General features: G+C 40.8%; 1 protein-coding gene across 2 annotated transcripts; it reads left to right on the top strand.

Annotated features, from left to right (window-relative positions):
• The first annotated feature begins 568 nt into the window (after nucleotides 1-568).
• Nucleotides 569-16,364, top strand: NUDT4 (nudix hydrolase 4). 2 transcript variants are annotated; one of them, XM_068560281.1, is made up of 5 exons: nucleotides 569-967; nucleotides 10,335-10,445; nucleotides 11,237-11,281; nucleotides 13,162-13,249; nucleotides 13,544-16,364. In XM_068560281.1, the coding sequence occupies exons 1-5, from the start codon at nucleotides 869-871 to the stop codon at nucleotides 13,744-13,746; spliced, it is 546 nt and encodes a 181-aa protein (XP_068416382.1). In that variant the 5' UTR covers nucleotides 569-868; the 3' UTR covers nucleotides 13,747-16,364. The 2 variants fall into 2 exon arrangements, with proteins under 2 accessions (XP_068416382.1, XP_068416383.1); XM_068560282.1 differs by having other exon boundaries at nucleotides 13,165-13,249.
• Nucleotides 16,365-18,018: the final 1,654 nt, after the last annotated feature.

The following is an 18,018-nucleotide window of genomic DNA, read 5'->3' on the forward strand; positions in this document are numbered from 1 at the left end:
GCCATCGCGGCGACGCCGCCAGGCATTTTCTGACCAGGGAGCGACTTTGCTGAGGAGGTATGTGGTTAGACCCCCTCTCGCGGAGAGGCTATTTAAGACCCTCACAGAGAAAATAACGGGATTTATAAACAGGGAGGTAAGGGTCTTTGCTCTGTCCCTTCGCTGGCATTTTGGAGCCCGGTCCTCCCACGCCGAGCTGCAGCTCTAACCCCCCCAGCCCCGACGAAACCCAGCAGCCTGAAAGCCGAGGCGCCGTCCCCACCGCCCCTCCCCCGACGCAGCCGTCTCGACACGCAGGCGCGGAGGCGCGCGCAGGGCGGTGCGCCTGAGGGGGGGGGGGGGGCGGGGCGTGCCCGGTCCCCTTAAATAGGGCGGAGGGGGCGGTGCGAAGCTGCCGCGGCGCTGCTGCCCAGTCGGCGCCAGTTCCTGCCGCTGTCTCCTCGTGGCGCGATCCTCGAGCCTCGCTCTTTCTCCGGCGGCGGCGGCGGCGGCGGCGGCGGCGGCGGCGGCGGCGGCGGCGGCGGCGGCGGCGGCGGCGGCGGCGGCGGCGGCGGCGGCGGCGGCGGCTGCAGCAGCAGGAGAGAGCGGAGGCGAGCAGGCGGCGGGCTCCATGGAGAGCGGCGGACGCCCGTGCAGAGGCGGCGCTTCCTCCCCGGCACCCGGGCTCCAGTGACCGGCGCTCGCGCCCTGCACCGCGTCGGAACGGCCGCCGGCTCCGGGACTGACCCGGCCTCGCTGCCCTTCCCCGCGCCGCCGCCTCGCCTTCTTGCTCCCCGACTCGCCCTCGCCCCCACTCCCCGGCCGGGTGGCGGCGGCCAGGCCCCCGCGGCGGCGGCCGGAGCAGCAGCGGCAGCAAGAGCCCGTCTCTATGATGAAGTTCAAGCCCAACCAGACGCGGACCTATGACCGCGAGGGTTTCAAGAAGCGGGCTGCGTGCCTGTGCTTCCGGAGCGAGCAGGAGGACGAAGTGAGGGCGGTCGGCGCGCTCGGGGGCGCCGGGGCGGGGTTGGGGTGGGTGTTCGGGCTGGCCGGAGTAGGAGGGTCCTTGCCCTTGCCCTTCCCTTTCTGCATCCCCTTCCCAGCCGACCCTCCGTCTGGCCCCAGGGCTGGAAAGGATTAGCCCACTCCCTCCTTCTCTCCCTCCCTCCCTCCCGCCTTCCTTCCTTTCTCTGGGTTGATTGTGGAAACAAAGGGGCTCGCCCAGCCCTATGCTCTCCCACTGGGTCGTGGTTAGGACAGGAGGCCGAGACGCCTTCTGGCCCCCGGGAAGGTCCCGGGCCGTCTAGGTCCCGCCTAGGGGGAGTCACCACTTTAACCTGCGAACTGAGCGTGAAGCGAGATAAAACCTTGGGTTGTAAGAGAGGGTAGCAATGGCGTGAGTGTTGCAGCCCAAGCCCTTCTGCCTCTGTTACATTTTCCTCCCCTGTTACAGCAGTTTGCGGTTTCAGATAAATGTAGGCATGATTATGGAATATCCAGTCCCCGTGCTTTAAAATAAAAACTCTTTCGATCTAGTTCTGTCATTTCCACTTTCAAGTGGATCCTTTAACTTACAAGCACTTGGCATATTTATACTTGATTTTTTTTTAAAAGAGGCCTACTCTTGGAAAGTTTTCTGGCTATAGAATGATGGGTAGTGAAAAATGTGGAGTCACACCAGAAGGGAGAAGATGGACTAGAGTTGGGCAAAGTTGCCATTTTCAGACAGTAATCTCTAGCTCTCTGCATATTTATCAGAGCTTCTTTGCTATGTTTGGCTTGACGTCTGGAGAGAAGCAGTCTTGTTCTAAGAGGAAGCAGCAGTCGGTCTTCTGTAATTCACCCATCAGCATTGGGTTGATAGGCCGTTGAAGTTTTCCTGGAGAACAGTTTTTATTTATTTGTTACATTTATTTAATTTAAAAATGGTTCACTGCTTTAAATTTCCATAGAGCAATAATAGTCAATTGGTAGCGGATGAAAATCTTTTAGCATTGCCACTTGTAAAATGGTTAGACAGGGAAAGCATTAACATTTTGAGTTCTACTTCCATACCAATTATGTCCAATAAAATTACAGGCTAAAGCTGGAGACGAGAATTTAATGGCTTCCTTATTGCTAGTCCCTGTAGTTAGGGTGAGTATGACATAGCGTACTCTCAGTGGCTTAGTTGTTCTTACTATGCTAACAAAGATCAAAGTGCCTCAGAATGGTGCTCTTCAAACTCTTGTCTTGCCTTTATTTTTTGAAAAGAAACCAAGCCCTTTAGTGCTGATCTGGTGCTCAGTTGGGGGTCTCTAAGTGGTTAAACTTAAATTCCAAAGGAGTTTTCATGGGAAATTGGTGTCTTTGAACTGGGTCTATTTAGGAGAACCAGAAAGTAGAGAGGGAAAGGTTTTTAGCATTTACAAAGTCAGCAAGCTTTAAGTGCATTCTGTTAAAAAGATTAGAAGGTCCTTGAAGGAAGGACCATGTTAGGACAAAGCAAACTTTGAATATAAAATAATACAGTAGCCAGAAGTGATCAAGATAGGTCAAGAATCTTACCTGATTGGCTCCCAATTGTGTAATTATTTTCTTAGTTGGGTGCTTACTAGGTGCTGGGCACTGCCTGAAGACCTTTAAGTTTGTTACATTTAATCCTCTTAGAGCAGGTTTATAGGTGAGGAGACAGTTGCAGAGCATAAGTACTTTGCCCAAAATGACATAATTAGGAAGTGGTAGAGTCGGAATTCAGCATCGGGTCCCTACTCCTGATGCTGGGCTCTTAGCACAGGGCTCAGTCTCTAGCAACTGGGCACACGAGATTTGCTTGAATGAGTGAGATTTTGTGAGGCTGAGCTTGGAAGACTTTCCGCAAGTAGTGACTTTGAAGTCTTGCCATAACGTGAACTTGGAATTCAGGCTTTGTAAAAACAAAAGTTCCCAGGGGAAGATATGGGAAATGGGAGGAAATTGAAATGATCTGTATTGTGTGAATGGTAAAGCAAAGTCTGAGGAGAGCTTCAGAAGTTAACCTTAGCAAATAAATGATTTGTTTTTGTGCTTTGAAATTGTTTCTACTGTAATAAATGCTAAATTCCTAGCCTCTGGTCGACTCAAGAGACCAGTGCCGTTATAAAATGAAGTAAAGAGCAAGATTTGGAGAATTTAGTAGATAAATAAGTTCATTACATAAAACTTTGACAACCTGGAGGTTGTGAAACCAAGTGAATCGGTTTGTTAGAGAATATGCTCTGAGGGAAGGCTCTGGAATTCTCTAAATAATGCACAGCCAGCTTTAATGTCTGGTTTAGATCTTCAAGATCTTCATTTCTGTAGTTGTGTTTATAGAATATAAGTTGAAATAAAATAGTAATTGCCGTTTGACCCTCAAAAGCTATGCAGTGTTCTAGTCTGGCTGTCTGTGCTGAAGGGGTTCTCAGTAGACCTTACTTTAGAATAGGTTATTGTAGGAAGGAAAGATGTTCTAACAGCAGGAGTCTTTATTATTTTGGGGGTGGTTTTATGTATTTTCCCATTGTATCTCTTTCTGCCCTGTGAGCTAAATAATAAGCATTAGCGTTTGTATAGGAAGAAATTAGGCAGCAGAAGTAATTTGTCCTGAAGTCACAGAAGCTGGCAGATCATTTTGAGCCCCTTTATTTCTAAAACTCATGTCACTTGATCCTCTCTCCAGCTAGTTATTTCTGTGGGGAACCACCCTTACTTTTGACAGTTGGGCTTCCAGTCAAGGCAACAAGTAAGTGTTCCATAGAGTAGCTGGGATACTCAGTTTGTGCAGTGAAAGTGGACAACATTCACAAAAGGTAACCCGAAATGGATTCCATTGAACATATTTGCATATATGATAGTTGGAACAGGGATGCAAAGATGAAAAGTGTCACCTCGTAAGGCACATGCTCTACAGCAGGAGGTTAGACAAATGACTGATAAAAAGGAAATAAAATAAGGTTAAAAGTACCATCAGGTACTGCAGGCTTAAGATTCAACGTGAGTCATTTGGAGTTGGATTTCAGTGAGTGGGAAAGGAAGAACCAAGCATCACAAACAGAGCAAGACTTGGGGCTGTGGTCTAGTTAAGCTGCAGCTTAGGATAGCATAGAACAAATAATGGCTGAAAAACAAAGAGCACCTTAAATGTAAGGTTAAGGAGTTGCTAGGCAAGAAAGGAACTCTTACTTTTGAACAAGGAAAATTTCGACTTTAGATGTATTCAAGTTTGAGAATGATCTGGCACCAAAATAGGCTAGAATTCTAAAGAGAGAAATAGAAATGACTTGATCCTGGGTGGAATCCAGGCACAGTTGCAAGTGGGAAACATAGACAAAGAGTCTTAAGAACTTCCATTTGGACTTTTTGTTCCAATTAACTTTTAAGCTCCCTGAGCCAGGGGCTGCATTCTACAGATAGTAGAATCTCAACGCAGAATGTATGTTCCCAAAATGTCTGCATTCTGCAAAATCATGCACTAAAACTAAGAGTTGCTGGGAAGAGTAGAGTCTCAAAACCTATGGAACTCTAAAACCAGAGCTCTAATAAACAAAAACTAAGTAATATTAATACTTCTCTCTACTAGCATTTTAACCCCTAGGGTCAACAGTCCTTTTCAGACATATATTCTGGCACTCTTACTTCCTCAGAGATTTAAGTCCTTGAAGATACTTCAAATGGAAACCACTTTCATGAGAATTAACTATCCAAAGGTAGCCTTTTCTAAATCCAGGGAAATGTCACCAACCCTCTTCATCTGTGCCTGCAGCTCTCCCAGACCTAGAGAAGGGCTACTTAGCCTACTCAACCAGCCACTTCCTTCAAGGGAAGGCACTTCTGTACGATTTGCATCTGTTTTTATTCTTATGATTTTGGTATATCGCCAAGGCTTTCTCTAATTTTGTAAAAGTTTACCTCATCACTTCAAAACATTAACATGCTAGGAGAAAAAGTCATGGTCAACCCAACTTAGCGTTATCTACCAATCCATATAATCTAATTTGGGTTAAACACATTTTCAATACAATGCGCTGTTATTTCTGATCTTCTTATAGCACTCTGCCTCTATAGCCCAAAAAAGTAGTACTAGTTTGCTTAGTAATAGTTGGTAGTGGTTAGTGGATATAATAACTATTGTTGTAACTTACTATCTTTTAAAATGTATATGTGTGTAGTAGGTGTTCCTAATATGCTGCGGGCCTAATTTTGGCTAAATGCCTATGAAACAGTTAAGTACAGTAGAGCTAGTTTTAACCATTGATGCTATCCTTGTTCATGATAATGTGGGAAGAAAGAACAACAACCCCAAAACAGCTTCTAAATAGCTACAATTCACAAAATAAAATTCTTCATTCTTAGATTTAGGGATCACTTGAGGGGTTCTCTGGATAGCTTTGTTTTTTCTAGGAAAGAAGCGGTAGTTTGTAGTGACTAGTTGTTCACGGCGGCAGGCCATGACCCAGAGCGGTTCTAAGGGTAAAAGCTGAAACACGAAGGGCAATTTGGGGCCCCTTGGTGTAGGGAACTAACAATCCCATGTTCCAGCCTCTGAGGGCGTGACTGCATTATATAGACATTGAACAGCGTTTTCTGGTTTACACGCTTTTACACATCCCCAGTGAGGAGGACTTGGGCAATATAGGGTATAGAATGTATATTATAGGTTATTCCAATTCACAGACAAAGCTTTGTCCAGCAAGACTCAGGACTGGTTCCAAGTGGACCACTATCACTATACCATTGCTACTAAAAGTGAGGAATACTTCTGTTCCAAATCTTAAAACATTAGGTATCTAAGAAAAAGACAAATGTGAGAAATGACTTCTCAACAATGCCAGGTGAATAGTGTTTTATTCTGATAATTGCCCAGTACATGAAGAGGGGTAAGGTCTGATAGTATAGTAGGAGGAATGCTGATATGAAGGTGGTCAGGTTGAATCGGGGAAGAAGTGTCTTCACTTTTCACTACTCTAATGCCATTGGCTTTGGGGTTTGAGTGTGATTCAAGTCCAACTCTGCAACTTGTTGGGTGAACTAGCCTCCTTTTTATAAATCTTTCCTTTGGTCTCAGCTCTGGCTTATCTGGAAGGTTAAAATGTCTACTTTCATCTTTGTCATCTTGTCACTAATGTGGTGACAGACTGTCAACTTGTTGGGTGCATAAAATCTTATATACCTAGAAAAGTAGTTGAAAGGGAATTTAAAACCTGTGAATGATCATGTATAGATTTGTCAGCTGTTGATGTATCCTCTTACTAAATAAGCTTTTGTAACCTATCTTTTGTTACTTCAGTAATACCGTTCTTTTTTTTTAAGCATTGGTCATTTCCTTAATAAATAACGGTAATATATAAGTATAAATATATTCATATCCATATATACGTTTAGTGGCAAATATCAGTAGACTTACTTCATAGCAACTGCTCTGTACCCTCATTCCTTTTGTCTTTTACACCTTATCCCCACTCCCTTCACTCTCTCTCACTTCCTTACAGTGTAGATTGTTTTAACCTCCAGCAAATTTCACCACTTTCTCTCAGGTTTTGCATCACAGACGTCTAAGAGTCAACCTAGGATTTTGGAGCCTGTAAAATTATGGATTCTTTTTGGTAGTCTGAGGGAAGAAAGGAGAAGTTTGTAAAGGTTAATGCAACCATAGAATTTAAAAATTGTGATAAGCATTATTTTGAGACAAAGTATAGATGGAAGTGGATAGTCTGAGAACCCTTTTCTCTAGAATTTTTTGTTTGTTTTTAGTAACACCATTCTTAGAGCATTAGTTAGCATGCTAAAGCTACATTATAGATCTAGTACATTGGGGATGTTATAGAATGTTTAGATGGCTTTGCAGGGGGTGAGAGGGAGATATTGAATAATAATGCTTTGTGATATGGTTCTATAGGTTTTGATTCTTCCAATGTGTAGAAGGGGTTTTAATTGTCCTTGTTTCTGCTTATGGTGTTCAGATTTGTTTCTTCTACCCTGGCAGACCTCTGCCATAATTCTGTTTACTCTTGCCTGTGGAGTATATCCCTCAGTTCTTGCTCTTTCTTAATCACCATCCTCCTTCCCCCCCACCCCCCATGTAGCCTTTGACCTCATTTGAACTCCAAATAAAGTACTCAGGAAGAGTAGGCAAGTACTTAATAACATACTGGTTTCCAAATCTGTACCATCACCAAAGGCTCGTTATCAGATCTCTTAAGTTAGTTGTTTAGATGCTGGTCATCTAAACATTTAGATGGTATACCTTAGGTATTACTCATTTTAAATTGACCATTTTTTGAAAAGATACATTTGAAGTTAATGGTTTAATCAAATGTAATCACTTTGGAACGTCAAGAGACTCTTGCAGCATCATAAGTTCTTGATTTCAGCTAAATCATTTGGAAGAGAAGCTTAGTCATATGATAATAATATCCTGTAGATAAAGATTTGGTTTTAAATCGGAAGCTTAAGTGTTAGTTCAAAAACAGGCACAGACTGTACTAATTGTTTTTCAACGTTATTAACCTTATGTAATTTAGTTCTTAAAGACTGTCTTGGTCAAATAGGAACATAATAGTCATTGACCTAGATATAGGACACTGAATTTCATTTTTTCAGAACTCAACCATTATAAATATTGATGGTTTTGAAACTCCCTATTTACTAAATGAAGATGTACTTTTCTGGCGGCTAGCCACCTGCACTGTCCTGTTGCATTATGAAGGTAATCAAGGAGGTTGCTTAGAGAGCACAGCATTGTGTAGTAAGAATTTTGTTCAGATAATAGAAACCAGATTATCCCTAACTCACGCCTAGTAACCAGGAAAAGAGGCTTCCAACTCTGTGGTCAGGACTGGTGGTTACCATTTACTTTTCCCTTGATGTAAGATATAACACTTTGGTACCTTAAACATTTTTGTTTTAACTTAAAAACTTACATTCATTTGCCAGTCTTGATATAGGGTCAAAGTCTTTGAATACCATAGATTCTTGGCAAGTCTCGTTTTTGAATAAAATACAAAGGTGAAATCTGATTTGCAGTTCACTTTGTACAGAGTAGAATTTTAACTTTCTGGATTTTTAAAATTTCCTTCTTTTAGTCTTTTTTTAGTATCTCATCCATACTTAATTTGATAGCAATTTTTTTTTAATTTATTTATTTTTATTATTTATTTTTGGCTGTGTTGGGTCTTCGTTGCTGCATGCAGGCTTTCTCTAGTTTCAGCAAGCGAGGGCTACTCTCCGTGCTGTGTGTGGGCTTCTCGTTGCAGTAGCTTCTCTTGTTGCAGAGCATGGGCTCTAGGTGTGCAGGCTTCAGTAGTTGCAGCACGCGGGCTCAGTAGTTGTGGCACACAGACTTAGTTGCTCCGCGGCATGTGGGATCTTCCCGGACCAGGGCTCGAACCCGTGTCCCCTGCATTGGCAGGCAGATTCTTAACCACTGCGTCACCAGGGAAGTCCTTGATAGCAATTTTTAATAACACATTTTTAATGAGCCTTTGCAGACCCTTTTTTTGATAATTCCTTCCTGCTGTCATTTATCATTAACTCTCAGTAATTATAAAAACAAGTACAACTGGCAAAATTTGGGGAGCAAGCTTATCTTTTTTTTTTTTTTAATTTATTTATTTTTTGCTGGGTTGGGTCTTTGTTGCGCTCAGGCTTTCTCTAGTTGTGGAGAGCAGGAGCTACTCTTTGTTGCTGTGTGCTGGCTTCTCATTGCGGTGGCTTCTCTTGTTGCAGAGCACAGGCTCTAGGCGCACGGGCTTCAGTAGCTGTGGCTTGCGGGCCCAGTAGTTATGGCTCGTGAACTCTAGAGCGCAGGCACCATTAAGAACCGTGTGGCACACAGGCTTAGTTGCTCCGCGGTATGTGGGATCTTCCCAGACCGGGATCGAACCCATGTCCCTTGCATTGGCAAGTGGATTCTTAACCACTGCGCCACCAGGGACGTCCCAACAAGCTTGTCTTGGTAGGCTAATTCAACTCAATTGGTGGGAAAGCAGAAGAGCTAGTAATGGCCAACCGTGAGTATTTAGTCTAGGATCTAAGGTATTTAATACTCACTAACACTCAACAGTCTTGAAAGGATAGTTACTTCTTTTTACAGAGGACGACACTGGTACCCATCACCATGTGCATCAAGGAATGAAACACATCTTGGTTATGATTAGTAGAGTTATAAACATCTTCAAGTTGAAACCTGTGCTTTCTAGTTCTTGCTAGATTTGTTTACTCTGGCTCTTTAGTTTCTAATTTTGATACATAAGCCCTATTTGCTAATACTTAAGAAAGCTTAAATTTAAGGCTGTCTTACATTTTACTTTACCAAAATTGCTATATTTGGACGTGGTGGTTCCCTCAATGTCAGCTATTAGTACTTTAGCTAAGGCTTTATCAACTGTTGTGTTAATTTACAGTGCTTTCTCTGGACTTGCCACTGTTCTGCCAGTTATATACTTGGAGGAGTGATGCTGGTAGGAGCAGTAGAGTCCTATCCAGATCAAGAATGAGAGAAACGGAGCTCAGATCACTGGAGCCACTGCTCTGTGGTGATGGTGTGTCCATAGGCAAAGGTGTGCTGCTTTTTTTCAAGTTGAGGGGGATTGTGCACCTGAACAGGTGTTCCCTCATCTTCCAACCCTGTTTTAGAGGTTTGGGGGAAAGGTGGGACTTGCTAAACTACTACTGTCAGCCTGGAACTTTCCATTTGGGGAAGGTTGAGTTCTGGCAGCTTACTCAAGTAGGTGAATTCTGGGCTGGCTGTGAACTCCTGAGGGCCATCCGTTCCTCTGGCAGTAGGGAGGAAGCTGGGCAGACAGCTGGCATAGTGTCAGAAAACCAGAACCTGCATTGGGGATCAAGCTTTGCTCTCAGTTGTTTTATTTCTGGTGAGAATTCTTTGCATTTACTTGAAGGCAGTATACTAAGGTAATTTTGCAGACATTTTTGTTCAAGTTGGTCAAGACGTTACCTTCATGAACATTATTTGGTTATTTATCATAGCCTTTCCCCACCCCCCCAACTTCGGTGAATTCCAACCTGTACCTAGCACACAAATTTTCACTTACAGGATGAATATATATTTCCTGTTTCAGATACCATTAAAAAGTGAACTAATAGGATACTACTCTGTGATAATAGTGTTTGTTTTTGTTTGTTTGTTTTCTAAGTGTGTGCACATTTCAATCTTAATGCTGTTCTTGGCCCAGATTTGCAGAGTTTCCTGTAAAGGCCAAACAGTGTTTTAGGCTTTGTGGGTCATACAGTTTCTGTTGAAATTGCCCAACTCTGCTGTTGTAGCATGGAAAAATGAATGTTAATGTCCATAGTGCTTCTGGGGCTGGAGTTTACGATTATGGTCGATCGTGCAGGTGCTGTTGGTGAGCAGCAGTCGGTACCCAGACCAATGGATTGTCCCAGGAGGAGGAATGGAGCCCGAGGAGGAGCCTGGCGGTGCTGCCGTGAGGGAGGTTTATGAAGAGGTAAGATGAAGAGTAGCACGTTCTGGGTGAGATTCACAAACAAGGCACTTTGCTGCGTACACCGGGGAGAAGGCAAGAAGACAGGCAGATCCCACAGGTGCTGTTTGGTTGTCTAATTCAACATTTTAAAGCATGTGACTACAGCTGGTGCTTTGCTAAGCAGATATTTTTTTCTACCTGGTAAAAATAGACAGTAAGTCTGATTGGTGATCAACATATATAACATGATGGCCTTGCCCCAGAGCAAGGTTTGTATTAACTGAGCAAAAATGCACAGAGACATTCCTCATATGCTACAATTCCTTTTCAAATGAATAAAAAGCCAGTTGCTTTTATTTTACTGGCTTTGTCTTAAAGTTCAGTAAAATAGGGGCATACACGTGCACAGGAGCACACTTGGCCTGCCTGTCTTCTCACACCTGATGAGAGATAGAACTTGCTTTTACTCAGGGGCAAAACAGCATAGATCAAGTGCCATAAAAACTTGAACAGCATTTAGGGCATAAATGAGAAGTGAATGGTAAGGCTCTCATTGGGTGTTGGTGCATAATTGGAAAGGTTTCCTAGAGACAGGTCTTAAGGGATGAGCATCCTCTAGGAGACAGCATGTGCCAGTTTGTTAGTTTGCAGTATGGGTTTGAATGGGGCACACACTGAAGTTCCAGTGTCACAGTACTAGGTAAAAGGAACAGGACTGTGCAGTGGAAGGGTAACACATAGAAAGAAAATAACTTGCATATAAATTTTGTTATGTAGAGGTAAAAATTTTACATTTCATCTTTTTTTAATAGGCTGGGGTCAAAGGAAAATTGGGCAGACTCCTGGGCATATTTGAGGTGAGTTACAAAAGTAATCCTCATCTTGCTGATGGTAGAATTAATGATTTCTTCCTTCCTAACAGGCCAGCAGCCTGAACTAGACATTTCCTAGTTCTGGCAGCAGCCTGAACTAGACATTCCTCTAAAACTATCAGTAGGCAAGCAAGTCATAAGGATTAGGAGGGAGGGAAGTAAAAGCTGCTTAACTTTCATATATCATTAATTTTATACAGCATTATTACAGTGGTAATTTGTTTTATATAACAATACAGTGGGGCTGATATAGACAGACTTACCTCTTGGTTCACTGTATACAGTTTAGGTATAGACTTTTTAGGAGGTGATATCCTCGATATCACCTAAGGGCTTAGGTCTCTCATGGATAGTCTTGAAATGTACCCTTTGCCTTCAGCATGTAACATTGGATGATATACATAATGACTTTATCCTGAAAGGACACCATGAGGATGCAGAACTCAGATACACAGACTAGATACTAGAAGCATAGAATTTTCTTGTATAATTTGTTATGACTGAAGTCAGAATGGAATTTGTGGAGAGGAAATTTGGAAGTGGCAGGTATTCTATGGAAGGTGGGGAGAAATGAGGTCAGGTCATGAGACCCAAGCTGTTCTCAAATATATTTTCATCCAAAATTCAGACCTAGATACATGGTATATCAGACACACTGTGACTTTTTTTCCCCCAAGATACTATTTAAGTGTTAGTTTAGTCCTGCTGGTAGGACTATGTAAATACAGTCCTTACAGATTTTAATTTTAAGCCTTTTACAGGGATTCAGAAAAAATTCTGATTGTACAGTGCTTGATAGAATTGATGACTTCCAGAATACAGTAATTGTTAAGAATAAAGTTCTTAAGATACTATTCAAAATTTTGCAGAATTCAGCACTTGCTTTACCCAGTTAAATAGCACCATCTCCTGGTTAAACTGGAAAACATAGTGCGAGTTTTCTTTCATTCTCAGACAGAAGACACTGAATGAGTGGATTACTCAGGTGATTTGTGGTAGAAAAAATAATAGGGCAATTATCTAAAGTCTTAGACTATAGCAAACAAGGCTAACTTTAATCAAGATGAAGATGAGCCCCTTCATCTTAAGGCCAACTTGGGTTTAATTTTGAACCTAGAGACAAGGCTAGGCAGCAGTTTTAGTATGGTTAAAAATTGAGTTTGGGCATATAGGACTAAAATATCAATATAACATTCCAGAAATGGACTATCCTAGGTATTATTCTCAACCTTTGCTGTGCATAGTTCACCTGGAAGCTTTTAAATACTTGGGCTTCCTCTCAGACTCACTGAATCAGTGTCTCTTAAAAAAAAATTTCATTTTTTTGAAATGAAGTAGATGGTCAAGGTTGATGAAGGTGGTCAAGGTGATGAAGTAGATGGTCAAGGTTGAGAGGCCCTGGTCTAGGTTAATAGGGCTGTGCTCTGTATGCATCTTGTGACCCACTAAGAGGCATGTTCTAAAGGAACTGGGGCTATTTGCTCTTCTACAGAGGTCCTAAAGGAAGCAGTTTCCATAGTCACAAAAGACTGTTGGGATTAGCCCACAGGAATAGGACCTAGGATAAAGATGACAGGAATGCAGTTCTTTTAATATAGATTTCATTCCAACCTTAAGATTTTCTTTATGAAAATTGTCTAATGGACAGAAATCAAAGTGCTAAAATTTAGTATCGGGAGCTAATTTCACCATTTTAAATGTTTTGTCTCATATAAACTCACTTTTATGCTGGGTTATATGACTGAGTATACTTGCCTATGTTGGCAAATAGACTATGCTAATGTATGCCACACTGAATTTTTCACTCAAAAATGTGTATATGGCTAGCTCTTGTAGATTAAAAAGCTCTTCTTTTTATATTCAAGCAGAACCAAGACCGAAAGCACAGAACATATGTTTATGTTCTTACTGTCACTGAAATATTAGAAGACTGGGAAGATTCTGTTAATATAGGTAAATTCCCTTTCCTTTTGCTATCTGAATTCTCTTAATTCAAATACTACATATGTGTATTCAGTTTTCATCTTAAATTATTTTGGGTTACTTTCTAGAGAAGATCAATATATACATCTCCAAATTTGAATTATCTTAAAATTGTTCCCCAATATATTGTTGTCTAAGCCATTCCCAAAAAAATAGTCATTATTTGTGGAGACAGTTGAGGGGGCATTGTTAATAGTGTATAGCTTTTTAAAATTGACCTCATTATTTTTTATTTTTAGTAACCAATTTCATACTGTTTTTTAGGAAGAAAGAGAGAGTGGTTCAAAGTAGAAGATGCCATCAAAGTTCTCCAGTGTCATAAGCCTGTACATGCCGAGTATCTGGAAAAACTAAAGCTGGGTTGTTCTCCAACCAATGGAAATTCCACAGTCCCTTCCCTTCCAGATAGTAACACCCTGTTTGTAACTGCTGCACAGACCTCTGGGCTGCCGTCTAGTGTAAGATAGAATTGGAAGGACCTCTTCCACCATGTGCAGTCTCGTGGGCAGAGGCTTTATTATCCTTGGCAAACATCTGAATGACGCTTGCAAACTGTCTGAATTTGCCATGCAGGATTTTCAAACAATCTGCATGGTTTTCAGATGCTTTCAAATCTTCTTTAAAAAAAAAAAATAGTGTAAAATATTTTAATAAGCCAAAGCCATGTGGAATTTTTTTTAGATGCCTTAACTGTGCACCCAGCCCACCCACCTTATTATTTTGGTTGGCATTTTCACAGCACTTTTTTTTTTTTTCAGTTTTTTGTCCATTTGATGTCAGTCTGTGGTTTTTGTCAGATCAGCTTATTCGTGGGTATATTTTCCCCCTAAATTGTTTTCTCATTCACAGTATTAACATATTCAACAAATCCTTCTGTTGTGGGAATTTACGACAGTAATTCTTGATATTAAAGCAGCCCATCAACCCAAAAACTTGTTTCATAGGATCACAATTTTGATTCATAGATTCCAGATTTGGACTATTTCTATATGGCCCTATTTTCAGGAATTTGTCAACTCATTTGTCTCAATTTTCACAACCTGTATTATGTCCCTAACTACCTGATATGGCCAATTCCCCTAAAACTCAATAGTCCTTTAACACAAAGTTTAACTCTGTAGAGCTGGTGATTGTTAGGCAGGTACAGTAAGCAAAATGCATGTAGTGCATAACATCACGAAAACTGTGTTCATGGAATTTGAGTCAGCATGCTCCATTGCCAAGTCCCTTCATCCATAATCTCTCTTTACACAGAATACATGAGAACCATATTTCCCTCAATGTAAATTGCTTTTAAAAACATATTTCCAGTTTTTTAATTTAGTGACATCTCTTCAGTTAAACTTGCTGGTTACCACCTTAAATGCCAGTCAGTGCTGACTGCATCACAATTGAGTGAAATGGCCTTCTTGTTCAGCTGTTACAGACCTAGATTGTTAAGGCACCTTGGAACCTCTCATCTTTTACAGCTGGTCAGTAGGTACTATTTATCACACAACTAAATATTGGGGCACTGGAACATACCTGAATTAAGGATTACTTTGTCTTACACTTGTCTTTATATTCACTTAAATCGAAGAATCCCATCTAAAACACATAAATACCTTGTCTGGAACACCTGTACTTCCCTGACCAAGTCAGAAATGAGGTGGGGCAAGTGAAAGATGATTCCATATGTAGACATTCGTTAGCTTCTTGTAAATCATTGTAACTGGTGGAATATAAAGCAGAAAATAAGCATAGTTATACATTTCTATAAATTGTTAACCTTTAAAAATATAATTGCTGCTAAAAATAGAGTGCTGTTACACTTAAGGAAAATTGGTGCCACTGTTTTGAAAATGAGATCGTGTGCCATAAATGCAGCTGAACTAAATATAAATATTAGTTCACAAATTAATGCTATCAAAGGAATGAGTGAAGTAGAAAAACTTTTAACCAATGATATTTCATTCTAAATTATGTAGTGTGATCAAACATGATCATCCAGAATTTTTATATTTTTCTTTGTACAGAGGTTATGTATTCTGGGTGTTTTTTTAAAAGGAAACATTTTAAATCCCACAGATTGACACTTTATATCAATCTTCAATGGACTAAGAGTTTTTTTCTCAGTGATCTCTGAAGTTTCTTTAAATTATATACTTAACACAGCAGAGAAACTGGATTGTTTTTGTATATAAGACTGTGTCCACCTGAAATGTTGTCAGAAGTACTGGGGGTGGGGGGGAGGGCTGGGTATCTTGTATATGATATTATTAGAAGTAATAATGCATGAACTTATTTTATAAACCCTTGGACTATGTATTTGACTTGTAAAATATGTACAGTATTAATGTCAGCCATTTCTTAAAAGTGAGCCTATAAATATTGTTGTATAATTTTCTTTGGTCAGAAACATTTGGACTAAGTAGTGCCACTGGGTCGGGTTTTCTTCAGTGCCATTTAGCAAACCACCTGTCTTTACTATGCAACTAGCAAAAATTTGTATAATGCATCAGAATATTTTAGTCGTCACACTTTAAATTTCACATGAAGAGTTCTTCACTATTCTTTTGGAACCCAGCCTAGCAAAATTAGAGTAAAGGCCCTAAGGAGATTTATTTCTGTTAAGAGAAAAAAGCCTACATTTGCAGACTCAACAGTTGAATCTACTATAGATAACAAATAGTGTCTACTATCTCAACTCTTCAAAGTTTACAGTGTTGGGACTGTCATTTGTGCTTTCTGTCGGGAAGTTGGATAAAATTGGGCAGCTAAAAATTTTCAGTTCCGTGTGGCTCCTAAATTTTAAAAAGTTTGTAAATTGATTCACAGACACAAAGTAGCAGCTATCTTGCATGTTTGTTGTTGGGTTTTTGTTCGTTCGTTTGTTTGTTTTTTTGTAAACCGGTGAAATTTTCCAACCAGGCACATGCCATTCAATTTTCTGTTGATCACACAGTTGTATAAAGCAGCAAAACTGAAGGGGGAATGATTGTTGTATACACTTTAAATTGCTTTGCATGGTCTCATTTGAGATAATTGGTATAAGAATCTTGACTTTTTTTATATTTGGAAACATCAAATAAAAAATGGGAATGAATTTTTTTTTTTAACATATCTTAACACTGTCCAAGTGAAAACTTGTCTGGCATTCCACAGTAACAACTTTACTGTTTTCCCATGGGTGGCCATATAATTATCTCTTAGTAGTAGTTCATTTCTACACTTCCCTTTTATGATCCTTACTAGTGGAACTGAGTTAAAAGGAACAGCTCACCAGTTAAGGTGTTGCCATTACTCTCCTAATGTATGTTTTCCATCTTATTGGACACCAGTCATGCCACTGTGGTTGTCTTATTTATTGCTAGTCCCCTTTCCTAATGGGGTTTGTGTTATAATTATTTTAACAATTTTCAAGGGCTCTTGGCTTATTCTATGAGTACTTTGCTGTAATATGTTGCAGACACTTTCTACACTACCGTCACATTATTTTTTTTTAAATATTTATTTATTTTGGTTGCGCTGGGTCTTAGTTGCGGCACTCGGTATCTTCGTTGCCACCTGCAGGATCTTTAGTTGCTGGACGCGGGCTCTAGTCCCTGACCAGGCATCAAACCCGGGCCCCCTGCATTGGGAGCGTGGAGTCTTGACCACTGGACCACCAGGGAAGTCCCCATATTAATTATTACAGCTCTGTTTTAAAAGGGTGACTGGTGAGGCCATTATATTTACCCAAAATATTATTTACCTAAGATGAGCTTTAGAATCCTCACGTAAAAGTTCTACTCAAATCTCATTTGGTTTTTGATTAGGATTGTTAAATTGGAGGAAAAGAGAAAGCTTGGCGTTTTCTAATGTCTTCACGTTGGAATACAAGAATTCTCTACATGTCTCTTACACAGACTAAACACTAGTTGAGTTTATTAAAGTATAATTTGTAATGGATTTGTGACAGCTGGAACGTTGCTGTGTAGCCGATTGTCTCAAATGAAGTTTCCATCCAATACCTTGTTTCATAAATTCTTAATGCAACTGTTTATGACTACTTAATGCAACTGTAATGACTACTGTGAGCTGCACAGTAGTCAGCATCTGCTTTATGCCCAGCATTAGAGCTACAGGACAGAACAAGTTTGTACCCTCAAGGAGCTTATATTCTAGTGAAGTAGAGATGAGTGATAATTTTAGTTATTTATACATCAGAAAATGTCTTTCAAGGCGTTAGATCTATTTTTTTTAAGACATAGGTACCATCTTCAAAAGAAAAATTTTATATAAAAATGTGATCCCCATCAAATACTTTTATACATACATTTTATATGGAATTGTAGAACAAAGGTTGAAAAGTGATCTCATCCCTTGTGCTACTTTCTCTCATTTTTAATACCTTCCTGACTAGTGCCATTGGCTAAATTCTAGCAGTAAGATGAGAAGGCTCCTAAGGGCCATCTTGGCATTGCATTATGTCAAAGACCCTAATTTACTCTGAAACTAGCTTTTTTTTAAAAATAAATTTATTTATTTTTGGCTGCGTTGGGTCTTCGTTGCCGTGCGCGGGCTTTCTCTAGTTGCAGCAGGCAGAAGCTACTCTTCATTGCAGTGCACGGGCTTCTCACTGCGGTGGCTTCTCGTTGTGAGCACAGGCTCTAAGCGCGTGGGCTTCAGTAGTTGTGGCGTATGGGCTTAGTTGCTCCACTGCATGTGGGATCTTCCCGGACCAGGGGTCGAACCTGTGTCCCCTGAGTTGGCAGGCG

This window comes from Eschrichtius robustus, chromosome 13 (genome assembly GCF_028021215.1).
Source record: "Eschrichtius robustus isolate mEscRob2 chromosome 13, mEscRob2.pri, whole genome shotgun sequence".
In the NCBI taxonomy this organism is placed as follows: domain Eukaryota; kingdom Metazoa; phylum Chordata; class Mammalia; order Artiodactyla; family Eschrichtiidae; genus Eschrichtius; species Eschrichtius robustus.

Bases quoted from the DNA above. Each gene is read 5' to 3' on its own strand.
- NUDT4 (XM_068560281.1), top strand. From the start codon at position 869: ATGATGAAGTTCAAGCCCAACCAGACGCGGACCTATGACCGCGAGGGT. The intron at 968-10,334 runs GTGAGGGCGGTC...TCGATCGTGCAG, and splicing joins GGAGCGAGCAGGAGGACGAA to GTGCTGTTGGTGAGCAGCAG. The intron at 11,282-13,161 runs GTGAGTTACAAA...TTTATATTCAAG, and splicing joins GACTCCTGGGCATATTTGAG to CAGAACCAAGACCGAAAGCA.